Source organism: Salvelinus fontinalis, chromosome 34 (assembly GCF_029448725.1).
Source record: "Salvelinus fontinalis isolate EN_2023a chromosome 34, ASM2944872v1, whole genome shotgun sequence".
Taxonomy (NCBI): domain Eukaryota; kingdom Metazoa; phylum Chordata; class Actinopteri; order Salmoniformes; family Salmonidae; genus Salvelinus; species Salvelinus fontinalis.
Genome location: NC_074698.1, coordinates 15322074 through 15349382, shown reverse-complemented (window position 1 = coordinate 15349382; position 27309 = coordinate 15322074). Strand labels below are relative to the sequence as shown.

General features: G+C 46.7%; 1 protein-coding gene across 3 annotated transcripts in view; it reads right to left on the bottom strand.

Annotated features, from left to right (window-relative positions):
* LOC129833254 (caskin-2-like) overlaps positions 1-27309 on the bottom strand; it is a 94113-nt gene that overhangs the window by 50609 nt on the left and 16195 nt on the right. For all 3 annotated transcript variants that reach the window (XM_055897701.1, XM_055897703.1, XM_055897702.1), the window contains exon 3: positions 2349-2400. In XM_055897701.1, the coding sequence (XP_055753676.1) occupies positions 2349-2400 (52 nt within the window). The remainder of the gene's footprint in view (positions 1-2348; positions 2401-27309) is intronic.

The following is a 27309-nucleotide window of genomic DNA, read 5'->3' as shown; positions in this document are numbered from 1 at the left end:
GTTCGTCAGATTTCTGCACTGCTAGAGCTGCCCCGGTCAACGGTAAGTGGTGTTACTGTGAAGTGGAAACATCTAGGAGCAAAACAGCTCAGCTGCGAAGTGGCAGGCCACACAAGCTCACAGAACGGGACCGCCGAGTGCTGAAGCGCGTAGCGCGTAAAAATTGTCTGTCCTCGGTTGCAACACTCACTACCGAGTTCCAAAGTGCCTCTGGAAGCAATGTCAGTACAAGAACTGTTCGTCGGAAAGCTTCATGGCTGAGCAGCCGCAAACAAGCCTAAGATCACCAAGCGCAATGCCAAGCATCGGCTGGAGTGGTGTAAAGCTCACCGCCATTGGACTCCGGAGTAGTGGAAACGCGTTCTCTGGAGTGATGAATCATGCTTCACCAGTTCGCAGTACGACAGATGAATCTGGGTTTTGCGGCTGCCTGCCCGAATGCATAGTGCCAACTGAAAAATTGGTGGAGGAGGAATAATGGTCTGGGGCTGTTTTTCATGATTCGTGCTAGGCCCCTTAGTTCCAGTGAAGAGAATTCTTAACGCTACAGCATAAAATGACATTCTAGACAATTCTGTAGTTCCAACTTTGGAGCAACAGTTTGGGGAAGGCCCTTTCCTGTTTCAGTATGACAATGGCCCCATACACAAAGCGAGGTCCATATAGAAATGGTTTGTCAAGATCGGTGTGGAAGAACTTGACTGGCCTGCACAGAGCCCTGACTTCAACCCCACTGAACACCTTTAGGATGAATTGGAACGTTGACTGCGAGCCAGACCTAATTGCCCAACATTAGTGTCCGACCTCACTAATGCTCGTGGCTGAATGGAAGCAAGTCCCCGCAGCAATGTTCCAACATCTAGTGGAAAGCCTTCCCAGAAGAGTGGAGGCTGTTACAGCATCAAAGGGGGGGACCAACTCCATATTAATGCCCATGATTGTGGAATGAAATGTTCAATGAGCAGGTGTCCACATGCTTTTGGTCATGTAGTGTATCATCATTATCAAGCCTGCAACTCTGTTTCCAGCCATGTTTTTCCTCTCTGGTGCACTAGTATATAATTCCCGGACGCGGTAGTTGTCATCACTGCATTGAGTTGTGTGGCAGCTTTTGTAAACACTCCCATCTAAATCGGCCACAGTCCCGCCCTCTACGCCAGACAAAACCCACCCCTGACCCCGGCCCCCTCAGGCTCCGCCTCTGAATTCCCTGCCCCCCCATGGGAGAGCTGACAAGGAGAGAGGGGGGGTTGGAGAAGATGCATAACAAGCAGTAAACCATGGCCAGTGCCTGGGGCCTGGGGGGGGGGGGGGGGGGGGGGGTAGCTGGGCTCTGATATATGGTGCGCCAATGTCCTAATCTCTGGACCATTTTACAGCCATCTCAGAGGCACGGCTTATCTAAAGGTCTCCCACTGTTGTCTTGGCTCTTCTCTCCACTTTTGTTACTCTGTTTATTTAGGCTGAGTGAGGGGGCACCAGTAGTGTCTGTAGAGGGGGGAGGCTGTTGGGATGGGTGTGGGAGCGCTATAAAAGGTAGTTATATTTGGATATCTCGGGTGTGCTAAGCCTATCGGACTCAATCTGAACTCAGACAGTCTAACTGTAGACTTTGCCAGAGTTTGCATGATCTACTTTTTGACTAGTTCATATTCTACAGGGAGCTGAGCGAATCTTTAAAAAAGCCACGCTGCACCAAGGGATCTCACCAATTTCATCAATGTGCCATTCTATCAGCTACTGAGAGCAATTGTGAAAATTAGTATGGCTCTAGAAGCCGACAGAAATATCTGCGATGAAAACACACCACCCTGTGAGAAGGGAAAGAGAGGAAACGGAGAAAGTGAGAAATTTCATATGTGATCCAAGTCCCTCCACAAAGAGAAAAATAGATGAGGAGAAACTAGACCTATGCTAATAAGCGAGAGGGGAACATTTTTACAGTCAGCATTTCCACTGGCAGACAGGGTAACTGGGGGGTTAGTAGACTGTGGTGCGTCTGCTTTTGGGCAAGAAGCAGTAGTAAAAACAACAATTAAATGAGCGTTTTCAGTAGTGACACCTCCGCTTCTCCTCCAGACACAATTACCAGTTAGTCTGCTTTGGCTGACTTAGCAGAAGGCCATGATTCAACCCAAGGCAAACTAACGCAGAGTGTTTATCACAAGACAAGACGCATTGAGCTTTAAAATCCCAGCACTTGTATGTAGAAGCTACACAGTAGAACTACTGTTTTACAGATACAGAAAGAGTAGCTTATTGGTAGGCCATCTTTTATTTTATGTATTTTATTTACAGAGGTTGTCAGTCAGTTCTTTAGGACAGTGTTATTATCATCACACACTTACCCATCTCCATCCTGGTAGTTGACGTTCAGTCTCTTCGTGGAGCCCAACAACTCTGCAAAAACACAAGACAGAAAACAAATCAACATACGTTCAGGATATTTTTAGAACAAACACCGTGCTACTGGTTAACCTAGAAACTATTCACTTAAGCCTGGAGGGAAGTGCCTCCATGGTGCATCTTCAGTTTGTGGTTTATAGTACTATACTGGATTGGCTTGCTTTTTGGTTGTGCAAAATCTGGAGGTTGAGCATTGTTTTACAGATCTATATTTATATTGCACTTATTTATTTATTTTTAATCTCAGGCTCCCGTCCCCGCAGGAGGCCTTTTGCCTTTTGGTAGGCCATCATTGTAAATAAGAATTTGTTCTTAACTGACTTGCCTAGTTAAATAAAGGTTAAATATATTGTTTTTTTAATTAGAGGGCTATGGGGTCATGGTTCAGGGTTTAAGGGGAGAGCAACAGACAGTTGAGTGGAGACTCCAGCTAGCTCACCCATCAGGTCTCAAAAACCTGGTGGGTGAACTAGCGATCCCGAACAAACTGTCCCTGATAGATCTGTCCCTTTCTCTCCATCTCTAGAGGCAGTTCATTAGCCTCTCACCCCAGGCTGACCTCTGTGGCCAGGTCAGGAGACAATACACTGTTCAGAGAACAGGGGGGAGGAGACCTTGTTGTGTCCTTTGATCTTCTGATAGAGATGCCTCTCTTTCAGCCTAGTGTGGCTTTAGAAGAAAGAATGTCACTGGCCACCACAGGGACTCATATGGTGCTTTTCCATCTAGAGTTACCCCCACACCAGGGTGTCATCAGTGTTTTATGTTAACTTAACCTCTAGTTATTCTGTTTCCATCAGGACTGGGACTCTAAAAACTTGTGGTGAGCAGAATCAACAACCTCTGCATCATTCAAAAAGACTGTTGCTTTGTCATGGCCAATTGAGACACGGTGCTGGCCCAAGTAGATGGAAACAGAAAGGTCTGCGCCTTTGGGTAAAACACTGGGGTAAATCCTCATTGGAAATGTACCAACTTACTACAATCTCTATGCCCTCCCAAGACGTGATCAACCAAAGGCGGGGACGTTCCCTTGTGTATCTCACTGGTCCTGCTGACACCCCAGCTCTCTTTGACATCTTTCACACAATTTCTCCAAACATAAGCACAGACTCCCCAGTTGCATGTGATAAGGAGCACATTCTTATCAATTCTGTGAATTCCAAACAAAGTGTGTGCTTTGTAGAGTCATGCAGCTTATGCCCTGCGTTCAATCAGCATGTCAGTGTGATGCCACAGTCATCGTCCCTGAAATGAAAATAGTCACTCATCTCACAGCAAGGTCATTGAGACTATGAATCACCACCACCAGCGGTAGATATACAGTTTACTGTCAGACACTAAGCATTTGTCATCTGCTGTAACAGTAATGGAGGTCTGTGAGGCAGAGCTCCATCCATGTCAGCTGGTCATAAGATAGAGTCTGCACTTGTGTTCTGGTCTCCCATGGCGTCTGAATGTGGGTCAGCCGCTGTGAGGTCACTGTTTGCTATGAGTTCCGAGAGGTCAAAGGGCAGGCCACAGGGGGGTAACACAGAACCGAGTGTGAAAGAAGTCCCAGACACTGGATACACCCACGGTGTGGAGACATGGCGACAGCCCGTCTTACTACTGCTCATTATGTCTGAGCAGGAGACGAGCAAGGCCAAGGTAGCCTCAACAGCCCCAAAACAAGTGCTTTGAAGTGAGCTTCTATTCCAGATCTCTGCTCCACAGCCAGTTTCCCCTTGGGGATCTCTGTGGCTCTTTGATTATGACCTCAATTCCATAATTAATTAGGTGTATCAAACATTGCGTGTCGCAGTCAAGTCATGGGAACACAAACCCCTCTTCGAAAAAAAATTCAGAACACTTTGCTGGCCGTGTAACAAGCACACACTGACATCAAACCATCATGTGACTGACGGGACAGGCTGCCTGGCCTTGTCTTCACTACAGGAACCAGTCTCCAATGCTGAATATTGCAGCAAATTGGCCATTGAAGCTTTCATCTGATGCACATTTGTCAAAAGTTATATTTAATGTAGTTTATGGAGAGGGGGGAAAGCGCCGCCTGTTCGGTTACAACGTTTTGAGGACTCCATATCTTTTTTTTATTTAAAGATGAAAGTATAACGTACCATAGATTTGGTACCGCAAGAATGCTGGGCAAAGGGGAGATTTTGCTAAAGGCTGCACCTTTGAGAATTCTGTCTTGGAACAAGTTCATGGATTCAAGTCGCAGCCTGTGTCTCTGGTGCGACTGGCAGAAACAGAATCTGTTGTAAAATATCAGACTAAAATTAGACAACCACTGTGAGTATCAAAACTATGATTATATGTTCTTCCATAAAAGAGCAGGCAACGCCTCAAAAATCCATTTTGTTTCTGGGGCTTAAATGACTGCACTTAGGTCTAGGCAATAACCATACAAAAGTTCAGGTCATCATTTTCCTTCTGCACTCATTGTGGTGTAGAACAGAGACCAGGCCACTATTATCCATCCAAAATGTGAGGCAGGAACAGCTCTGTTACAGAAGAAAGAGCTTTCAAAAGTAGGCCTTGTCGAAAACTGCTCTGTGAAAAACGTCAGCAGTCCCATCATGCCATATTCCCTGCCATTTGACTCAATGCCCGAGATTCAGGCTTTAAGTTGCAATAAAGAAACCCTGATAGCTTTAAAGGACCCTTTAAAAAAAACACCACATCTACATCTTTCAGATTAATTGTGAGTAAATCCATATGGCTGTTTTGTATGGTTTTAAATGGCTCGATGGCTGGTTTTGGTCCAACCAGCCATATGGTATCTGCCTGTCGCAATAACAGGACTTACTGTGACTGGTATCACTCAAACCAGTAAAAAGAGGACCAATGCCAAGATGAATATACATCCCTTCACATCTCTGTTCCCGAGGACATATTATACTGAAATAGTGACAAATTAGGTGAACTACAGTAGTGGTTTAACAGCTGGCCATCTTCCTCCTTGGGAGCTGCAACCAGTCAACAAGGAAGCATCTTGCTTGGATGATTAAAGGGCTGAAGAAAGCCCTTTCCTCCTCTCGCCTTATGGAGGCCTGATCGTTTAGCATCTGAGACAGTGTTTGATCTGATGGCACCATTTGAAGACTCAAGAGTGTCAGCGGAAACCCCGGGTCCACAATCAGGCCTGGTGGATTCCAGCGAATTCATAGCTCTGCTGTGCTCCTAGGGCTCTCACAGGCCTGGCACTGGAACACAGGAAGCTGCATGCAGTATGGCTAAGGAAGGAACGGGACCTGCAGCGTCTTAGAGCCACACTTACTACACTTTATGTAAAAATACAGTCGGCTACACATATTACTGAAATGTAAACTTGCGTACTTACTACGTCTCGACCGCTACCTTCATAGGTAGAGCATGACACCCATCAAACAGTTACCCCCCCTGGAAGCAGGGCAGTACAAACAGAATAAATGGTAATAGCAGAGCAATGTTTTTGAATATCTGAGACTCGTTTTATTGAGTTTTTACCTGGATTTTTTTTTAAACCTGGAATGCATCCCTGTTACATTCTAGGGATGAGTATGAGTATTTGATTGCTCGGACGGAGGTCAAAACTCAATCTTTAACCAGAGATTTAAAAAAATATATAATTGAATCCAGCGCAGGCCGTCTGTTCTAAAAATAGCTTGTTCTTTTTATTCCGAGAACTCGAATGAAAATCATGTGAGTACTCAAACAGTCAAATAATGACAAATGTCCATCATTATTACATTCTGAAATTGTCGCAGTAGCTGCCGGCTACAACTAGCCACGTAAAACTATGGATGCCCATCTCCACAGGCGAGAAAATAAACCCCTTAAAATGGAAGGTAGCATACACAGAACCACATGTACCATATGGATTTGAATTAGTATACGCATTAAAAGTCTCACTGCAAAGTTACACCTCACTTTTCTTATTTCTCAAGTTATTACATAAAACCAAATCAGAATTCCGAAGAATGCCGAAGTCAAGCCGGAAAATGTTTTTCTGAGTGTGTGGTGTAATATGGATTACATATAGGCAAGCCAGCCTATTCCCTATAATGTATACTCCAACAGAAATAACTTCAAATACTAGTTTCAATAACATTTTCCGCAAACTTACAAGCAAATACTTTATGAATGTATTGTTACGTTAGCACATCATGAGCAATCTACAGCTACATTAAAGTAAACCAAGGAAACACCATGCACCTGGCGACCGTGTTAGCATGCACTGAGCCCGGCCTGCCACAGGAATCACTAGTGCGCGATGGGACAAGGACATCCCTGCCCGACCAAACCCTTCCCTAACCCTGAGACACCCATGCCTTTCCGGATGATTCTGGGCCAATTGTGTGCCGCCCCATGGGTCTCCCGGTGGCGGACGGCTGTGACAGAGCCTGGACTTGAACCAGAATCTCTAGCAGCATAGCTAGCACTGACCACTGCGACCACTCGGGAGGCCCAACATGCCGAAAAGTTGACAAAACAAAAAGGAAAACAGACGAGATACTACAGAGCAAAGAGGTATGATTTTCTTTCGTTTTGAGCCCACGGCAAGGAGGCACCAGAGTATGCCGTGCTAACAGGTTCCTACTAGATAACACAGCCACAAAGTATGTGAGGCGCATGAGGATGCTAACGTTGGCCAGCTTGAGCTAGATATCAAGCTAGCATACGAACTCTCTCCATATGACGTTGCGAAATAGTGCATTGTGGGTAGTTTAGAAGATATCCGGAAATAAGTTAATAAGTAATAACCCAAAAACAGAACTATGTTTGTAGCTTTAGGTAACCAGATCATGACTACAACTAAGTTACTAAGTCTTTGACAACACTGTGTTGTTACTTTGGTGAGTTAAAACTCATGCTTCCTACCCTTTGCACACACAAGAGTGTAATATGGTTTGGTTGCATTATTCAACAGTGTAATATCTTTAAGAATAAAAGTTTGTCACTGTTGAATAGTTTTGCTTACTGGCTTGTGGCTACTGTGATATTTACGGTAAATTTTAGCTGAAGACCAAACATTTTTGCATTGCCAGCCACAACAAAAGGTACAGTAAAGCAAGGATGTAATGTGAATTGAAAAGTAAAATTATCTTTCGCCACCCTGCTCCTCAGTCTCTCCTTCATAACTCGTATTGGGAATAGGGCCTTTTCTGCTGAGTAAATGGGGACAGGAAGTCACAGCGCAGTGCTGGGGTATTTTCTTTTGCCTTATCTGAGCTCTGGGACAATGACAGGGTTGCACACAAAGGCTGTTCCCCTGGCCAGTTCCCAGATCCCTGTCGTTTTTAAACGGCTCTGTGAGGCGTCAGAGTGGCTATTCCCCACGTCTGGAGGCAGCGCTGCCAGAGTGGACCACAGCCACAGATTTCAACACAGATCGGTTTTATCTGTTTACTTAGCTTTCCTCAAATCAACAGTTACATGTGGAGAAAAGTCATCACACACTGCTAAGTCCGCGGAGTAAAGTTAGGTTCTCAGTTTGCCTGGTGGCTAGCCCTCTCTGGAGCTAGATATTGACCTTTATAGCATTTTGACCATAGGAGGCTCACCCATCTATCAACACCTTCATGTTCCTGGTGCAGTTAACACCTGCGTAGCTGCACCTGCCTGGTTACATCATAGGAAGCAGTACTCTCACTTCTGTGTCTTGAGGCCAGTTGTCCTGCTGCTCACTCCTACACATCCACCTCCTGTCTGAACACCTGTCTCCTAGCCAAAGAGCGGGAAAATCCCTCAGCAATCAGAGCCACAGTTTCTGAACTATCGCACTTAAAGTATAAGGGGAAGTGCTGTCAGAGAGAGAGAGAGTAGGGAGGAGAAAGGGAAGGCAGAGTGCTTCCTCCTGTGGCAAACAAGAATTACAAAATATATATATGGTCATCGCCCCTCAGAAATCTCCATGCCAGATTACCCCATATTACTTCAGTATACGCAGCTACACAGAGGAGTCCAAACTGTCTGGCCGTTAAGAACACAAGGTTAAGAACACATCAGGGGTAAGAGATTGGTGGTGTGGCTGAGTATTTTTCCTAAAGTTCTAACAAACTAAGCCAAATTTCCTCTCTCCATCTCGTGTCCATGACTGTTCATTCTGCATGGTATTTTCCCACCGTGCACACTGTACTGGCACATAATAGGACCCCATTGCTGGAGACCACAGTGAAATGGCACACACTCACACTCGGCCGGGCAGAGACCATCTCAGTTCACCTCCCAGGCCTCTGGCGGTCCACTTTGTTTGTGTTGTTTTTCTCCGGGGAGGAATGGATCTTGTCTTCTGGGGCAGTTTTCCGGTTTGCCCCATCACCTCCACCTACTGTGGGTAGTGTTTGGGGGTGATCAGCAGCATACCACCCTGCATACCACTGCTGGCTTGCTTCTGAAGCTAAGCAGGGTTGCTCTTGGTCAGTCCCTGGATGGGAGACCAGATGCTGCTGGAAGTGGTGTTGGAGGGCCAGTAGGAGGCACTCTTTCCTCTGGTCTAAAAAATATCCAATGCCCCAGGGCAGTGATTGGGGACACTGCCCTGTGTAGGGTGCTGTCTTTCGGATGGGACGTTAAACGGGTGTCCTGACTCTCTGAGGTCATTAAAGATCCCATGGCACTTATCGTAAGAGTAGGGGTGTTAACCCCGGTGTCCTGGCTAAATTCCCAATCTGGCCCTCAAACCATCATGGTCACCTAATAATCCCCAGTTTACAATTGGCTCATTCATCCCCCTCCTCTCCCCTGTAACTATTCCCCAGGTCGTTGCTGCAAATGAGAACGTGTTCTCAGTCAACTTACCTGGTAAAATAACGGTAAAATAAAATAAATAAAATAAAAATCAGAGGGGGCCAGAGTTTTACTGGAGGCACCATGAGGAAGCACTGGCTGTGTGACCAGGAACCGGAGGTGTAGGAGTGTGTGAGTGACCTCAGGGGTGTTTCGTTGCAATCTGGCTGTGACACGGAGGGGGGGACCTCTCAGAAACAAAAGCAGGGACTTGAGCTGGGCCTCTTCTACACTTCCTTTCCCAAGACCATTGTTCCAAAGAGCGGGAGGCTTAGGCCATTGTGTGAGCCCCCTCCCAGGGGAGGGAGAAAGGGAGGCAGAGCGATAGAGAGAGAGGTCCCTAAACTCTGTGTTCCTCCATCTCACCGACTCTACTCCGCCCTCTCTCTTCGTTCTCTCTGTCTCCCTCCACCTCTCCCTGTCCCCTCTCCCTTTTTTCTGCACTCTATTTTCCCCTCGTTCCCCCGGCTCTTCCTCTGATGATTAGAGTAATGCCTGAGAAGCAGGGAGTTCCTCCTGTTACATTCACAACTCATTACACAGCCTACACGCAAACCAGGACCACCTCTAGTACACACGAGGATCCAGACACAGACAACCAGCTTCACACACAATCAAGTAACCAAACAACCAGCAACAAAAAAAAGAGAGTACAAATGCCCTTTCATAAAACGGGAAAAACATTCTTTAAATAACTGAGCAATTACTTAGCTGATCAGAGCAAGGTAACAAGGGGAAAGGGCTCCCCTCCTGCCCTAAGCAGTATCCTACTGATCCAGACCTTTCACACACTTCAGCCTCTCCAGAGGAATGTGTACGCTGCTGTACTGTAGTGTCTCACTGCCTGCCCACACCTGCTGCCCCACGCCTGAGGCTTTACTCACGCCACTCTTATCAGGAGACAAGAAAAGGCAGATAACACCGACATCAGACACGTAGCAGCACAGATAAGAGTCAGATTGTTCTCTCCTGGGCCTGCTCTGTTCTCCTGGCCCTCTAGGCTCCAACAAGCTACGTCCTAATGGATGACAGGAACGCCAACATGCATGGTCTAACGCATGAGAATGAAGAGTTGAGGCTCCCAATGTTTTCCTTTGAGATGAAGTGGAGTGAAACCTGAGGTCCATGTGTTGTCTTCCCAGTCCGGCTCAGCCAGTGGGGAGTCTGGGGTTCGGAGCCCGGGCCAGCTTGGCATGGGGAGTAGCACCACGGTATGTAAATAAAAGAGCTGCAGATGGGCCTGGAGGAGTGTGTGGTCACACACGGACACGGAACGCCAGAGGGCCAACACTAACACCAGCAGAAGAGATGAGCTTTGAAACACACATGTACACACACAACACCCCGGGTCAAGGGGGGTGTTTATGGGAAAAGGTGATTTGCCCTGTCAGTAGTTGAAACTGCTGGTGTCCCAAATTGACTGTAATGACTTCACACAGCCATTTTGTTTTGGGGCCAGTGACAACAGTCTAACTGCTTTCTGTCACTGTAGAAGTACTGCTGATCTCATTACAGTCAGCAAAGACTTAATTCATTCACTCATACTGAGGGGACAAAGAAGAAAACTATTCCCTGAATCCATCTATCATGAGGAGTTGACAAGGTTGTGAAGGATAACACTAGAACTGCTAAAGCAGTCATTTGGACTGCTCATATATAAAAATATATATATACAGTATACTCTGCTATTTAAGTCATGCCCCCCTCAGTCCCTAGACTTTTCCTAAATAACCCTATATAACACACTGTCGTTGTTAGAATCTTAATATCACAAACAGAACTGGTGTTAGAATTCATTTTAGGAGGACATGTATTTTTTGGGGGCCTTTCCCACTCCTTGGGGGGCCTTTTCCACTCCTTCTCCTCACAGCGGGGCCTGCTCCACTCCTCCTCCCGACAGTGGGGCCTGCTCCACTCCTTCTCCCGACAGTGGGGCCTTTTCCACTCCTTCTCCAGACAGTGGGGCCTGCTCCACTCCTTCTCCCGACAGTGGGGCCTGCTCCACTCCTTCTCCCGACAGTGGGGCCTGCTCCACTCCTTCTCCTGACAGTGGGGCCTGCTCCACTCTTTCTCCCGACAGTGGGGCCTTTTCCACTCCTTCTCCCGACAGCGGGGCCCGCTCACCTCCTTCTCCCGACAGTGGGGCCATTTCCAATCCTTCTCCCGACAGTTGGGCCTGCTCCACTCCTTCTCCTCACAGCGGGGCCTGCTCCACTCCTTCTCCCGACAGTGGGGCCTTTTCCACTCCTTCTCCCGACAGTGGGGCCTGCTCCACTCCTTCTCCTCACAGCGGGGCCTGCTCCACTCCTTCTCCCGACAGTGGGGCCATTTCCACTCCTTCTCCTCACAGCGGGGCCTGCTCCACTCCTTCTCCCGACAGTGGGGCCTTTTCCACTCCTTCTCCTCACAGCGGGGCCATTTCCACTCCTTCTCCCGACAGTGGAGCCTGCTCCACTCCTTCTCCCGGCAGTGGGGCATTTTCCACTCCTTCTCCTCACAGCGGGGCCTGCTCCACTCCTTCTCCCGACAGTGGGGCCTTTTCCACTCCTTCTCCTCACAGCGGGGCCATTTCCACTCCTTCTCCCGACAGTGGGGCCATTTCCACTCCTTCTCCCGACAGTGGGGCCTGCTCCACTCCTTCTCCCGACAGTGGAGCCTGCTCCACTCCTTCTCCCGACAGTGGGGCATTTTCCACTCCTTCTCCTCACAGCGGGGCCTGCTCCACTCCTTCTCCCGACAGTGGGGCCTGCTCCACTCCTTCTCCCGACAGTGGGGCCTTTTCCACTCCTTCTCCCGACAGTGGGGCCTTTTCCACTCCTTCTCCTCACAGCGGGGCCATTTCCACTCCTTCTCCCGACAGTAGGGCCTGCTCCACTCCTTCTCCCGACAGTGGGGCCTGTTCCACTCCTTCTCCAGACAGTGGGGCCTGCTCCACTCCTTCTCCCGACAGTGGGGCCATTTCCACTCCTTCTCCTCACAGCGGGGCCATTTCCACTCCTTCTCCCAACAGTGGGGCCATTTCCACTCCTTCTCCCGACAGTGGGGCCTGCTCCACTCCTTCTCCCGACAGTGGGGCCCGCTCCACTCCTTCTCCCGACAGTGGGGCCTGCTCCACTCCTTCTCCTCACAGCGGGGCCATTTCCACTCCTTCTCCCGACAGTGGGGCCCGTTCCACTCCTTCTCCCGACAGTGGGGCCTGCTCCACTCCTTCTCCCGACAGTGGGGCCTGTTCCACTCCTTCTCCCGATAGTGGGGCCTGCTCCACTCCTTCTCCCGACAGTGGGGCCATTTCCACTCCTTCTCCCGACAGTGGGGCCTGCTCCACTCCTTCTCCCGACAGTGGGGCCTGCTCCACTTCTTCTCCCGACAGTAGGGCCTGCTCCACTCCTTCTCCCGACAGCGGGGCCTGCTCCACTCCTTCTCCTGACAGCGGGGCCTGCTCCACTCCTTCTCCCGACAGTAGGGCCTGCTCCACTCCTTCTCCCGACAGCGGGGCCTGCTCCACTCCTTCTCCTGACAGCGGGGCCCGCTCCACTCCTTCTCCCGACAGTGGGGCCTGCTCTACTCCTTCTCTCGACAGTTGAAGGCGCTGTCCCAGTTGATAATCACCTCAATAATTGCCTCAAAACTGAACCTAAACCGAAACTAATTTCACACATATAACAGATAAAATAAATGAAGTAAAGTATGATAGGGAGAAAGGGGGAGGGGAAGCAAACGATGCATAATTATGTCATCACCAATTGTGAATAAAGAACAGGACGTGCCATTCTATTGTATTGATCTATTCCAATTAGAACCTCAAAACGGTATGTACCCTATTAGACTATTCTCCAAAATTAAAACAATTATAGCAATGGCCTTTGAGTGTGGACTGTATTATTATACATACTGGATGGACTGGTTACCTTCTGCTACACTCCAAACTGTCTATCCATGAGTCTGGAAGACAACATATAGGCCTAGGCGATGTGGTTGGTTCATTGATTGTGCAGAGCGGCTTACAGAGATAGCCGCCCCCACTTTGTATTTGATTTTGAATAGCCTAGAAAACATTTTTGTTCATAATGAATAGGTTGAGACATTACCTTTAGCTACAGAATATCTCACCACTGTGTATTTCCATCTCCTGCATGACAGTCTGACACAACGTAATGACCGCCACAGCTCTAGGCTAGAACAATTTGGCACCAAAGACCTCTTAAATCATTTTTTAAAAATGTTTTCCTGCCGTGCGTAATATGCTGTAGGCTATGTATTGTATAACAGCACAATCATTATTTTAATTCAGTTTTTGTATTTTTTGGGAGCTTTGGCTCATATTTGGGCCTATGTGTATGCATCAGCTCTAATATGCGTATGACTGTTTTGAATGAATCATCAACTTAGAAAGCACTGGTCATTTTGTTATGTTAGGCTTTGAAACAACGACCATGTTTTCCACTCAGTTTCAACTTGTTGTTGAACTTCTTTCGTCAAATTGATCATCACAGTGAGGTGAGTTTTAAAAACTCAAAAATACTGTTTTGATGATAAGTGTTTGATGTGATTTGACTGCATTTGCATTGATATCAGAGTGGTTAGAGGGACAATAGAGCCCCGAGCACCAGGCCATTAACGACCTGATGGTCGCTATCAACACATGTCCACATGTGCATAAGAGGAGAATACCATGACTCAACGGTCACGTGGAATTTTACTGTGGTCATGACTCATGACTGCCGGTGTGGCATAATACTGTCAGTGCAACAGCCCTAACCCTATATCAGCACAACAAATCCAAACAGTTTTGTCAGTCTACTCTGGCCTACTTGGAGTACACATTGAGAGTGTGTGTAATTTACAATGCCAAGATGACCAACACGAATGGATGCACATGCTAAGTTAGCATTGCTACAAAATCTGAATGAAAACGACAGATGCTGGGGAAGAAATGATTCATGACATCTGATTATTCTTCAGATTCTGAGCCTCATCATGAACCTAAGCCTGAACCTAAGCCTGAACCTAAACCTGAACCTAAGCCTGAACCTAAGCACTAAAAAGACATGCTCCAACTGACATGGACATGCTCCAACTGTGTGAAGACGCACACCATGTAAGCACGAGCTGACAATAATTGACTATTTTTGACTGCTGTCATTGACACTTATATTCATTATAATGCCATTATTGCTTTTGTGCTGATTTACACTTTATCAAGCACACTTGGAGATTATAATGTTTAGGCTACTGATGTTTTCGTCATTTGACTGCGCATCTTGCAGACTTTGCATCTTGGAAGATGGGGATTATTATATTTTTATTAAAATAAGTTAATGTTAATGCATTCCAACACATATACTTTCTGTTTCACAGTTGTAACAAAAGAACTCCACAAATAAAATACATTGAACACTTGAATGTGTTTCTATTTTTGTTCTTTTTACATATAGCCTATAGTAACAAACTAGTGAAAATGCTATTGTTATTTAAAAAATATATATTTGTATTCTAATGTTACCTAAGACCTTCATAAACACAACCAAATTATTATTTTTTGCGATAGAATATATGAAATGTATTAATTACACTGTTAGAATGTTGCAGTCAGAATGGCTGCTCATTACTTAATATATATATTTTTAAATGTAACAAATTCTTATTTACAATGATGGCCTACCCTGGCCAAACCCGGACGACGCTGGGCCAATTGTGCGCCACCCTACGGGACTCTCAATCACGGCCGGTTGTGATACAGCCTGCAATCGAACCAGGGTGTCTGTAGTGATGCCTCAAGCACTGAGATGCAGTGCCTTACACGCAACCCAAACCGGCTTCGCTCGTGCGCCATCGTGCATACATTTATTTGTCCCCCTACACCAAACGCGATCACGACACGCAGTTTAAAATATCAAAACAAACTCTGAACCAATTACATTAATTTGGGAACAGGCCGAAAAGCACTAAACATTTATGGAAATTTAGCTAGTTAGCTTGCACTTGCTAGCTAATTTGTCCTATTTAGCTAGCTTGCTGTTGCTAGCTAATTTGTCCTGGGATATAAACATTGAGTTGTTATTTTACCTGAAATGCTCAAGTTCCTCTACCCCGACAATTAATCCACACATAAAACGGTCAACCGAATCGTTTCTAGTCATCTCTCTTCCTTCCAGGCTTTTTCTTCTCTTGACTTTATATTGTGATTGGAAACTTTCATAAATTAGGTGCATTACTGCCACTGACCTCATTTGTCTTTCAGTCACCCACGTGGGTATAACCAATGAGGAGATAGCACGCGGGTACCTTCTTCTATAAACCAATGAGGAGATGGGAGAGGCAGGACTGCGTCAGAAATAGATCTGCGTCAGAAATAGAACTGATTTCTATTTTAGCCCTTGGCAACGCAGACGCTCGTTGGCGCGGGCGAGCAGTGTGGGTGCAATAACTGAATAACATTGATTTCCACACACGCGAGCGGTGTGGTCAGCCTATTAGGGCTCCCGAGTGGAGCAGCGGTCTAAGGGAAAGGGGCGGTCCATCGAGGCCCAGCGGTACTAGAGTTAAAGGGTAACTCAACCACCTTTCATTACCTCACCTCATTTTCATTATCTCCAGCACAATATCAGTGTCAACATGTGAAAATGGCGCATTTCGAAGTTTTGTAGAAAAAAATATAAAAAGTTCTAACCAATGACATCATCAAAAGTTTAAACCTTTAAAAAAACAGTGATTTTCAAACACTATGACATTTGCGGTGATATGGGGAGCAAGAAAGTACCATCCCTCAGTTTTTCCCTTTTAATCCTACCCTGTGATGACACAGAGAAGCATTTTTTAGGACCTTCATATTTTTTTAACCACAGATCATAGAAATGGCAGTTTTCACATATGTAGTCCCTGGTTTGGTGATAATTAATATGATGTTGAAAAGTGTCGGAATTGCCTTTAAAGTTTAAAAAGGGGTTGCTTCATCTCCCGTGGTCTGCGGGGTCTTGAACATGTTGGCGTTTGACTTTCTTACTGGTCACAGGTCCAGCGGTGAGAACAGACAGACAGAGGTTAGAAGGATTAGTACTAATAACGTTGTGGTCTTAGTTGAGGGAGGAAACACGGGGAAAACAATAGATTGAGGTACAGTAGGAGGACCCGGAGGGTCCACATTGAGGAAAACATTGCACACTAAATAGACTTAATGATAACAGAGGAAAGCTTTCCTTTTCTGATCCAGATGAAAATATGGAACATAAAGATAGGGAACACTCTTTCAAAGAGAGAACAAACATTGTGCTTTATGAATTGGGCCTAGAACAAAAACATTTATTTATTTATTTTTTACCCCCTTTTCTCCCCAATTTCGTGGTATCCAATTGTTAGTAATTACTATCTTGTCTCATCGCTACAACTCCCGTACGGGCTCGGGAGAGACGAAGGTCGAAAGCCATGCGTCCTCCGAAACACAACCCAACCAAGCCACACTGCTTCTTAACACAGCGCGCCTCCAACCCGGAAGCCAGCCGCACCAATGTGTCGGAGGAAACACCGTGCACCTGGCACCCTTGGTTAGCGCGCACTGCGCCCGGCCCGCCACAGGAGTCGCTGTTGCGCGATGAGACAAGGATATCCCTACCGGCCAAACCCTCCCTAACCTGGACGACGCTAGGCCAATTGTGCGTCGCCCAACGGACCTCCCGGTCGCGGCCGGCTGCGACAGAGAGCGAACCCAGAGTCTCTGGTGGCGCAGCTAGCGCTGCGATGCAGTGCCCTAGACCACTGCCCCACCCGGGAGGCCCATAAAATTGGTTCTTACGGTCCCTGTAGTCTGGGAAAACTGAAAGACCCCCTTTCCTTGTTTCATATGAAATTGACATTTCCTGTCCAAGACCTACCATGAATAACCACTCTCTCATGGTTGAAATGTCCTCATGTAAACAATGTACACAATGTACACAAGCACACTATACATGGATTGATACACATCTAAAACGCCCAGCAGTACAGACATTGTGGCGCGGCCTCTCTCAGTAATACTGGGTATTTGATGTCTATCACTACATTCATTGTTTACTCAATAATGCATTTATTACCGTTTCCTGCTTATGTACCCAGTCGCACCCTTGGCATTACATTCTCATAGTAGACTTTTTGGGGGTAAGAACTTCAGTTTATATAAGGCTAGAAGGCATGTCATGTTTAGTGTAGGGATTTGGACGCTCCTTTCAAGCATGAGAAGACAGTGCAGTTTACTGACAGAGAGCTCTACTGCACTGGGCTGCTGATCATGGTGCATCTCTAGCTATTTCCAGTAGAGCGCCAGAGGAAGGATGTGAACTGGGGGATGAATCAAAGCATGGTTCACAATGCATGGTTAGGTTATTTGTGAGACTAGTGATCCATAAAGATGTTGTAAATGATGCGACAATGCTGCTGTACCATTTGAATTGAATGTCAGTCGTTACAGCACGATATCATTGAGGATGAGAACAAGTTTTACTGTACGTCAACAGGGACCTAGAAACAAAGCTCCCATCCAAGGGCTTGAAATTGACACGGCCTAGTCAGTTAGACGGATGCATCAATTTACGACCCTTGAAACAGTGTTCAATTAACCAGTGCACAGGGGGGCCTCTGAGTCATAAATCATGATAAAGACAAAGATGGCGCCGACCGAGATGGCCGCCTCGCTTCGCGTTCCTTGGAAAATATGCAGTATTTTGTTTTTTTATGTGTTATTTCTTACATCGGTACCCCAGGTAATCTTAGGTTTCATTACATACAGTCGGGAGGAACTACTGAATATACGATTAACGTCAACTCACCATCGTTGTAACCAGGAATATGACTTTCCCGAAACGGATCCAGTGTTTTGCCTTCCACCCAATACAATGGATCTGATCCCAGCCGGGGACCCTATGCGACGCCGTAAAAGGGGCAAACGTAGCGGTCTCTTGGTTAGGCTTCGGAGACGGGCACATCGCGCTCCACTCCCTAGCATACTACTCGCCAATGTCCAGTCTCTTGACAATAAGGTTGATGAAATCCGAGCACGGGTAGCATTCCAGAGAGACATCAGGGATTGCAACGTGCTCTGCTTCACGGAAACATGGCTAACTCAAGAGACGCTAACGGAGTCGGTGCAGCCAGCTGGTTTCTTCACGCATCGCGCCGACAGAAACAAACATCTTTCTGGTAAGAAGAGGGGCGGGGGGGTATGCCTTATGATTAACGAGACGTGGTGTGATCATCATAACAACACACAGGAACTCAAGTCATTCTGTTCACCTGATCTAGAACTCCTCACAATCAAATGTCGACCGCATTATCTACCAAGGGAATTCTCTTCGATCATAATCACAGCCGTATATATTCCCCCCCAAGCAGACACATCGATGGCCCTGAACGAACTTTATCTGACTCTTTGTAAACTGGAAACCACACACCCTGAGGCTGCATTCATCGTAGCTGGGGATTTTAACAAGGCTAATCTAAAAACAAAACTCCCTAAATTCTATCAGCATATCGATTGTGCTACCAGGGCTGGAAAAACCCTAGATCATTGTTATACTAATTTCCGCGACGCATATAAGGCCCTCCCCCGCCCCCCTTTCGGAAAAGCTGACCACGACTCCATTTTGTTGATTCCAGCCTACAAACAGAAACTAAAACAACAAGCAACCTCAGGAGGCTGAAGAAATTCGGCTTGTCACCAAAAGCACTCACAAACTTCTACAGATGCACAATCGAGAGCATCCTGTCGGGCTGTATCACCGCCTTGTACGGCAACTGCTCTGCCCACAACCGTAAGGCTCTCCAAAGGGTAGTGAGGTCTGCAGAACGCATCACCGGGGGCAAACTACCTGCCCTCCAGGACACCTACACCACCCGATGTCACAGGAAGGCCATAAAGATCATCAAGGACAACAACCACCCAAGCCACTGCCTGTTCACCCCGCTATCATCCAGAAGGCGAGGTCAGTACAGGTGCATCAAAGCAGGGACCGAGAGACTGAAAAACAGCTTCTATCTCAAGGCCATCAGACTGTTAAACAGCCACCACTAACATTTAGCGGCCGCTGCCAACATACTGACTCAACTCCAGCCACTTTAAAAATGGGAATTGATGGAAATTATGTAAAAATATACCACTAGCCACTTTAAACAATGCCACTTAATATAATGTTTACATACCCTACATTACCCATCTCATATGTATATACTGTACTCTATATCATCTACTGCATCTTGCCATCTTTATGTAATACATGTACCACTAGCCACTTTAAACTATGCCACTTTATGTTTGCATACCCTACAGTACTCATCTCATATGTATATACCGTACTCTATACCATCTACTGCATCTTGCCTATGCCGTTCTGTACCACCACTCATTCATATATCTTTATGTACATATTCTTTATCCCTTTACACTTGTGTGTGTATAAGGTAGTAGTTGTGGAATTGTTAGGTTAGATTACTTGTTGGTTATTACTGCATTGTCGGAACTAGAAGCACAAGCATTTCGCTACACTCGCATTAACATCTGCTAACCATGTGTATGTGACTAATAAAATTTGATTTGATTTGATTTTGATTGTGTGTGATGCGTTTCACAGCTCTCTGCCTCAGGGTGTGTGTGTGTGCACCTGGGTTGTGTGTGCAGTGAACCCTGCTGTCTGTGGAGCCGGCCTGTCACTCACTGGGCCCTCATGGACACGTATCCGTGACGACACGGCGGTCAGGCACTCCCCGTGAAGGAGAGGGCCGCGAGACTTTTATCTCCAGGCCAACTGACATGGCTCGACAGCTGCAGGGCAGGCCACTGGGGAGCTGGCTGAGAGACCCCAAGTATCAGAGCTCAGGCCAGCCCCGGCTAAAAGAGGCCACCATCACACTGCAGCAGGTAGCAGCACCCCTGGAGAAAATACATCGAAGCCGCCCTAAACGCAGGCCTGGCTACTCAAAAACCTTGCTCCGGCCAAACGCTACGCCACGACCACGGACATAAGTTTCTACTCCGCAGTGAGTCTGGATCGGAGTACCTCCCGGACGATTTCTAGCACGCAAACACATTGTAACTGTTCTGATTGGTCCCAGAAACCGACGGGTTGCGCCAGAGCCAGAACACGTAGGTAAAGAGGCGTTTTGAAAATGCGTCATTGGCTTTGATACGCTGATTGGTTAGAGATGATCCATTCACTGATTACTTGTGTTTTGTACAACACACTCATTTTGACATCACCACAAACAACTTCAACAATGGCAGACTGGAGTATGTCGCGAACGCTGGGGAGCAGCGGAATAATTCCGTTGGAGTCGTCAGGCAACCTAAACACTGGCCTGGCGCTTCTTTTGTGATCAGGATTTAAATGCAAAGAAAAATAAGTCATTGGTGCTGATGCAGAAGTCAGTTACATGAGAAGAACGCTCCAAAGACATGTTGGTTTAACTGAAAGAGGAGGAATGAGGAGAGAAAAGCAAAGGGCAATGAAAGAGGGAATGTTTTCCTTGGCACAGAGAGCAGAGAAAAACCGCCCTGCTGTTTCATGACAAAAGACCAGAAAAGTGCTTTAATTATAGGTGTGCAAAGGACTAACAGTACAGCTATGATTTGATAGGTAAAGCTGAACAGTGTAAGGAGGGCAGGCAGTTCAGAAAACACATAGATCATAGTTCATCTCAAGGCAAACCTCAGAAGGTTCCGTTGGGGGATTCAATCACTGGGTTTATTTTCTACCCAAACACGGCAGTTCAAGCTTATTCCCATCTGTCAGACTATCATCTGATGAAGTGTCATTTTATGAAAGGAAGGATCAATCTCAGAAGATACACAAATCAGGCTGCATTATACTATACCAGTGGTTCCCAAACTTTTTATAGTCCCGTACCCCTTAAAATATTCAACCTCAAGCTGCGTACCCCCTCTAGCACCAGGGTCAGCGCACTCTACAATGTTGTTTTTTGCCATCATTGTAAGCCTGCCACAAACATCCTTTACGATACAGTTAAACATAAGAATGAGTGTGAATTTTTGTCAAAACCCGGCTTGTGGGAAGTGACAAAGACCTCTTATAGGACCAAGGCACAAATAATAATATAATAATACATCAATAATTTTCTCTTTATTTAACCATCTTACATATAAAACCATATTTGTTCATCAAAAATGGTGAATAACTCACCACAGGTTAATGAGAAGGGTGTGCTTGAAAGGATGCACATAACTCCAATGGTGGGTTGTACTGGAGAGTCTCAGTCTTAAATCATTTCTCACACACAGTCTGTGCCTGTATTTCGTTTTTCATGCTAGTGAGGGCCGAGAATCCACTCTCACATAGGTGCGTGGTTGCAAAGGGCATCAGTGTCTTAACAGCGCGATTTACCAAGGCAAGAAACTCTGAGCGCAGCCTTATCCAGAAATCTGGCAGTGGCTTCTGATTAAATTCCATTTTCACAGAACCGCTTGTTGCAATTTCGATGAGGCTCTCTTGTTCAGATACCAGTAAGTGGACTGGAGGCAGGGCATGAAAACGATAACGATTCCAGTTGTTTGTGTTGTCCGTTTCCGGAAAGTACCTGCGTAATTGCGCACCCATCTCACTCAGGTGCCTTGCTATATCACATTTGACATTGTCCGTAAGCTTGAGTTTATTTGAACACAAAAAAAATCATGCAATGATGGAAAGACCTGGGTGTTGTCCTTGTTAATGCAGACAGAAAAGAGCTCCAACTTCTTATTCATAGCCTCAATTTTCTCCCGCACATTGAATATAGTTGCAGAGAGTCCCTGTAATCCTAGATTCAGATCATTCAGGCGAGAAAAAACATCACCCAGATAGGCCATTTGTGTGAGAAACTCGTCAACATGCAAGCGGTCAGACAAGTGAAAATTATGGTCAGTAAAGAAAACTTTAAGCTCGTCTCAATAATAAAATATGTGTCAATACTTTGCCCCTTGATAACCAGCACATTTCTGTATGTTGTCAAAGCATTACATGGTCGCAGCCAATATCATTGCATAATGCAGTAAATACACGAGAGTTCAGGGGCCTTGCTGTAACAAAGTTAACTATTTTCACTGTAGTGTCCAAAAAGTCTTTCAAGCTGTTAGGCATTCCCTTGGTAGCAAGAGCTTCTCGGTGGATGCTGCAGTGTACCCAAGTGGCATCGGGAGCAACTGCTTACACGTGCGTTACCACTCCACTATGTCTTCCTGTCATGGCGTTTGCGCCATCAGTACAAATACCAACACATCTTGACCACCAAAGTCCATTTGATGTCACAAAGCTCTCGTACTTAAAAAATATCCTCTCCTGTTGTCCTGGTTTACAGTGGTTTGGAGAAGAGGATGTCTTCCTTAATTGACCCCCATAAACGTAACGGACATTTACCAGGAGCTGTGCCAGGCCTGCCACGTCTGTTGACTCATCCAGCTGTAACGCATCTAATTCACTGGCTTGTATGCGAAGCAGTAATTGTTTCAAAAAATCTCCTGCCATGTCATTGATGCATCGTGAAACAGTGTTGTTTGATGAAGTAATTGTCTGTATAGTTTTTTGGGCCTTTCCCCCCAGCATTGTTCCAGCCATATCCGCGGCAGCAGGAAGAATTAAGTCCTCTACAATAGTATGTGGCTTGCCTGTCCTAGCCACTCGGTAGCTCACCATATAAGACGCTTATAGCCCCTTCTTATTAATGCTATCTGTTGCTTTTATACATGTCTTACTGCTCAAAAGTCATCTTTATTCTCGCTCAAAAAACTCCTGTGGCTTATTTTTTAAATTGTCATGTTTCTTTTCTAAATGTCTGCGCAAGAGTGAAGGTTTCCTGCGAGAGAGTAACAGTTAATGTGATTGGATGTTCATTATTTGACTAGGCTACCTGTATTTGACATCGTGTTGTCATTTCGCTGAACACTAGATGGTTGAATTTTATTTTTGGCAGTGAAATGAGGCTACTCGGGCGAGAGAGAAAAACTCACCCAAATGTATAGCCCTGTTGGAAAATATAAATGTACTGTTTGAAAATGTGAGAAAAATTGCAACAAATGATACATTTTACCCGCGTTTGGGAATACTTGTACTATACATATAAAGACAACAAAAACTGGACCCAACGTCCTGCGTAGAAAACCAACAATAGATTGGTCATCCAAACCAAAATAGGAAGAGCGGTAATTTCCTTGACCACATCCTATTTTGTCTTAAAAGTATCACCAGAGAGGGTTAACCAAAAATGCCATGAAAAGGGAAACATCTGTCTCAACTATGTGTCTCTGTCTCTCAGCCAATTCATTAGGCCAAAAGAGTTAATGCACCTGAGACTATTTTGAGGGAAGCAAACATTAGAAAACAGGCTAGACCTGTACATTGAAGGGATTTTCTTATCTTAATCAAAAGGTCACAAACTCTGTATTCTCCTATGTAATGTCAACACTGCAAAGGTGATGGGGCTCCCCAGGGTTCACAGGTGAAGGGGCTCCCCAGGGTTCACAGGTGAAGGGGCTCCCAAGGGTTCACAGGTGATGGGGCTCGCCAGAGTTCACAGGTGATGGCGCTCCCCAGGGTTCACAGGTGATGGGGCTCCCCAGGGTTCACAGGTGAAGGGGCTCCCCAGGGTTCACAGGTGATGGGGCTCGCCAGAGTTCACAGGTGATGGCGCTCCCCAGGGTTCACAGGTGAAGGGGCTCCCCAGGGTTCACAGGTGAAGGGGCTCCCCAGGGTTCACAGGTGAAGGGGCTCCCCAGGGTTCACAGGTGAAGGGGCTCCCCAGGGTTCACAGGTGAAGGGACTCCCCAGGGTTCACAGGTGAAGGGGCTCCCCAGGGTTCACAGGTGAAGGGGCTCCACAGGGTTCACAGGTGAAGGGGCTCCACAGGGTTCACAGGTGAAGGGCCTCCCGGGTGGCGTCGTGGTCTAGGGCACTGCACCGCAGTGCTATCTGCGCCACCAGAGTCTCTGGGTTCGCACCCAGGCTGGGCAGGGTTCGCGCCCAGGCTCGGTCGCAGCCGGCCGCAACCGGGAGGTCCGTGGGGCGACGCACAATTGGCATAGCGTCGTCCGGGTTAGGGAGGGTTTGGCCGGTAGGGATATCCTTGTCTCAGTATGTAAAAATGTAATAAAATGTATGCACTCTACTGTAAGTCGCTCTGGATAAGAGCATCCGCTAAATGACTAAAATGTAAAAATGTAAATGTAAGAGGCTCCCCAGGGTTCACAGGTGAAGGGGCTCCCCAGGGTTCACAGGTGAAGGGGCTCCCCAGGGTTCACAGGTGAAGGGGCTCCCCAGGGTTCACAGGTGAAGGGGCTCCCCAGGGTTCACAGGCAAATGGTGTGCCTTTGACTCCCTATGAGCCCACCATCATACAGCATCAGTTGAATCACATTACAGTGCATTGGTACACTGAGAAAATCCAAGACGTTCTTTTCAAGTACTAGGCCTAAAATGTCCTAGTAGCCGTTGTCTGTCTCTCTCCTCTATGCTGCAGTGACCACTACAGAACTTCAGTGTTTATAGCGCCGTCCATATTATTTTTATTAGTGTTACACCATTGTTCTTACGTAATATAAACATATACAATTCTAGTAGCACGTCTTAGACTGATGGACTGTGTCATCCCCACGGCCTCCACAATGGATCAGTCCGCTCAGACAGGAGCCAATCAGACAGCGGTCTTAGAATGATGGACTGTGCCATCCCCACGGCCTCTACAATAGATTAGCCAACTCAGACATGCTCGAATCAGACATGTCTTGTACACAATTAAATTATTATTATTATTATTTGCTACAGCTCGACTAAAGAAATCTCGGTCGACCAACAGCCTATTGACCAAACAGTCAACTAAATGGGATCAGCCCTAATGTCCACCAACAGGACTAGCAGCTACAACACATCTGGTGTAGCAGGGGGAAACCGCTGCACCACCTTGGGAGATAATCCCATGGCTTCACTCTGGACCTGCTGGACTGTGATGTGCTGTGGCGTTATCTGCACCGGAAGCAGACTGGAGATTGCATCTCCAGGTCCCAAATTGTAGGCCTAAGCCCCAGTGCTGGAGCAGTGCCTGGAGAAGAGCCATGGACACAGATACTGACTCACCGCTGTGATTATATCATATACCCACTGCTACCATGCTGGGCGCTCCACCAACCCACCAAGGCTGTAATATGCCCTAAACCTCACAATGACCCTAAGACTAAACGCTGAACTGAGTTCATATTCAGCACTGTCCCAAAAAAGAGGTCCAAATTCTTTGTCTAATGGGTGCAGCTATTGCTCTGACCCAAATTATTCGTCCAATTCTCTTTTCCAGAGAATTCTGTTTCCAAGTAATTAGCATATTTGCCAGAGGATCGCACGCAAACACTAAAAGACAGTAAAAAATTTGAGACGAGGTGCTAATTGAGCTAACAATCATTCACTCTGTCATTTGTTCCCAGGCCAGACAGAGCCTTCCTGGAAACCTTGGTGGGGGCCTGGCTGTGGGAGTGGGATGCAAAGCAAGACTATGAGAGGAGATAAGGTCCCTGGTCGTTCTCCCTGTTGAGGCCCATTAGACAGCTGACACAATGGAGCGCCACGCATGCAAATGACCTGCGTGAGTTGCATTGTGTCTCCGCCCAGCTGGGCGTCTACAGAGAATAGGGCTCGGGGGTGTGACACATGCGGCAGGTTTTATTAAAGAAAGAGACATACATTCAGATGAAAGAAGGACAGCAGGGTGACATAATCGTCCTGATGGGGGGTTCTGCCAGACAGACCCATATGGACTGGGGGGTGGGGCTAATGGAGAGGCAGGTGCATGACACCAGCATCACAACATCTGAGAGGAAATGATCAGTGATGTTTGCATATGATACATCCAGAAGATTACATTTGGTTGCTGTTTGTCATGTGGCCAGAGTCAGCAGAGGCTAATGAAAAGAGAGCCAACCAGCCAGCCAAGACAGACAGGACAGGACAGACACACACACTATAGTAGCTCTGTGTTGATCCAGCTGGAAGCTGCTGACAGAGCCTAACTCACACTGACCTGCAGGAATGCTAAACGGGACACTTCACCTCTGTGTGTCACTCTGGTGTTTGTGACAGAAAAGGAGGGCCCAGAGCCTAATGATTATAGCTTATTGGATGGCAGGCCCTAATGGGAGGCCTAATGGCCAGTTGATGATGTATTGGCAGACTCTAGGGTCCTCTTGGAAGAGCTTGTCAAGGAGGTATGCATTTATATCGGCACCGTTGTGGTAACTGACTGCACGCACAGAGAACCAAGCCCTTAATGAGATACTTTTTCCCAGCATGGAGAATGTTCCTTGGGTAAAAAAAGAAAAACATTGCATTGTTTTTGTCTTGAGGGGTGGAGGACAGCAAATATGAATGTGTGTGTGTGTGTGTGTGTGTGTGTGTGTGTGAGTTCATGCCCCTTCCTCTTTAAGCTAAACAGACGCACCAGAACACTCCATACTTTTTGGTCACACGATAAGAGGAAACTCCACACCCCATCCTTTGTTCATAATGGACTTTTACTCTCCAGCGGCGCCAAACTTTCATCTACTTATTTCCCCAGTACTAACTCCCCTCTCCTCCTGAAAGAGTTAGCATGTGACTAACCATGTCCGTTTGCGGTCAGTGTGGGTGCGGTGAGGTGCAATAGGCCTCCACTTACAGTAATGGAGATAAGGTGACAGATTAACAGCCCAGGGAGAGATCCCAGCCACTTTCCCTTTCGACAGCTCTGCTCCTCTCCGCTTCGATATCAGCACTGCAGCCGAGACCACATTTCCTCATCTCCATGACAAAAGCTAGACTTTTCTCTCCTCTAAACCCAAAGTCCTGTTTGAAGTCGCCTCAGACTCCTGGAGGGCAGAATAGTAACAGTTCCGAGGCCTCTTACCCTTCTCTTTGTCCTCTAGACCAAAACTTTCATCTCAGTCTTCGGGTTAAGCCGAACTGTAATGTCACAAGAGGAGTCGGATTTCAGTTCCAGAAAACAGATGAGAGGTATCCTTGTGGGGTACACATTCCTACAACATGACATCATCCCTCCTAGTCTTTTTCTGCATTCAAACGCACTGTGCTGCTATGTCGTGTCTTGGACAATGGTTGGCACAGATAGAGCGGGAGGGATTTGGGGTAAATAACTGAAACC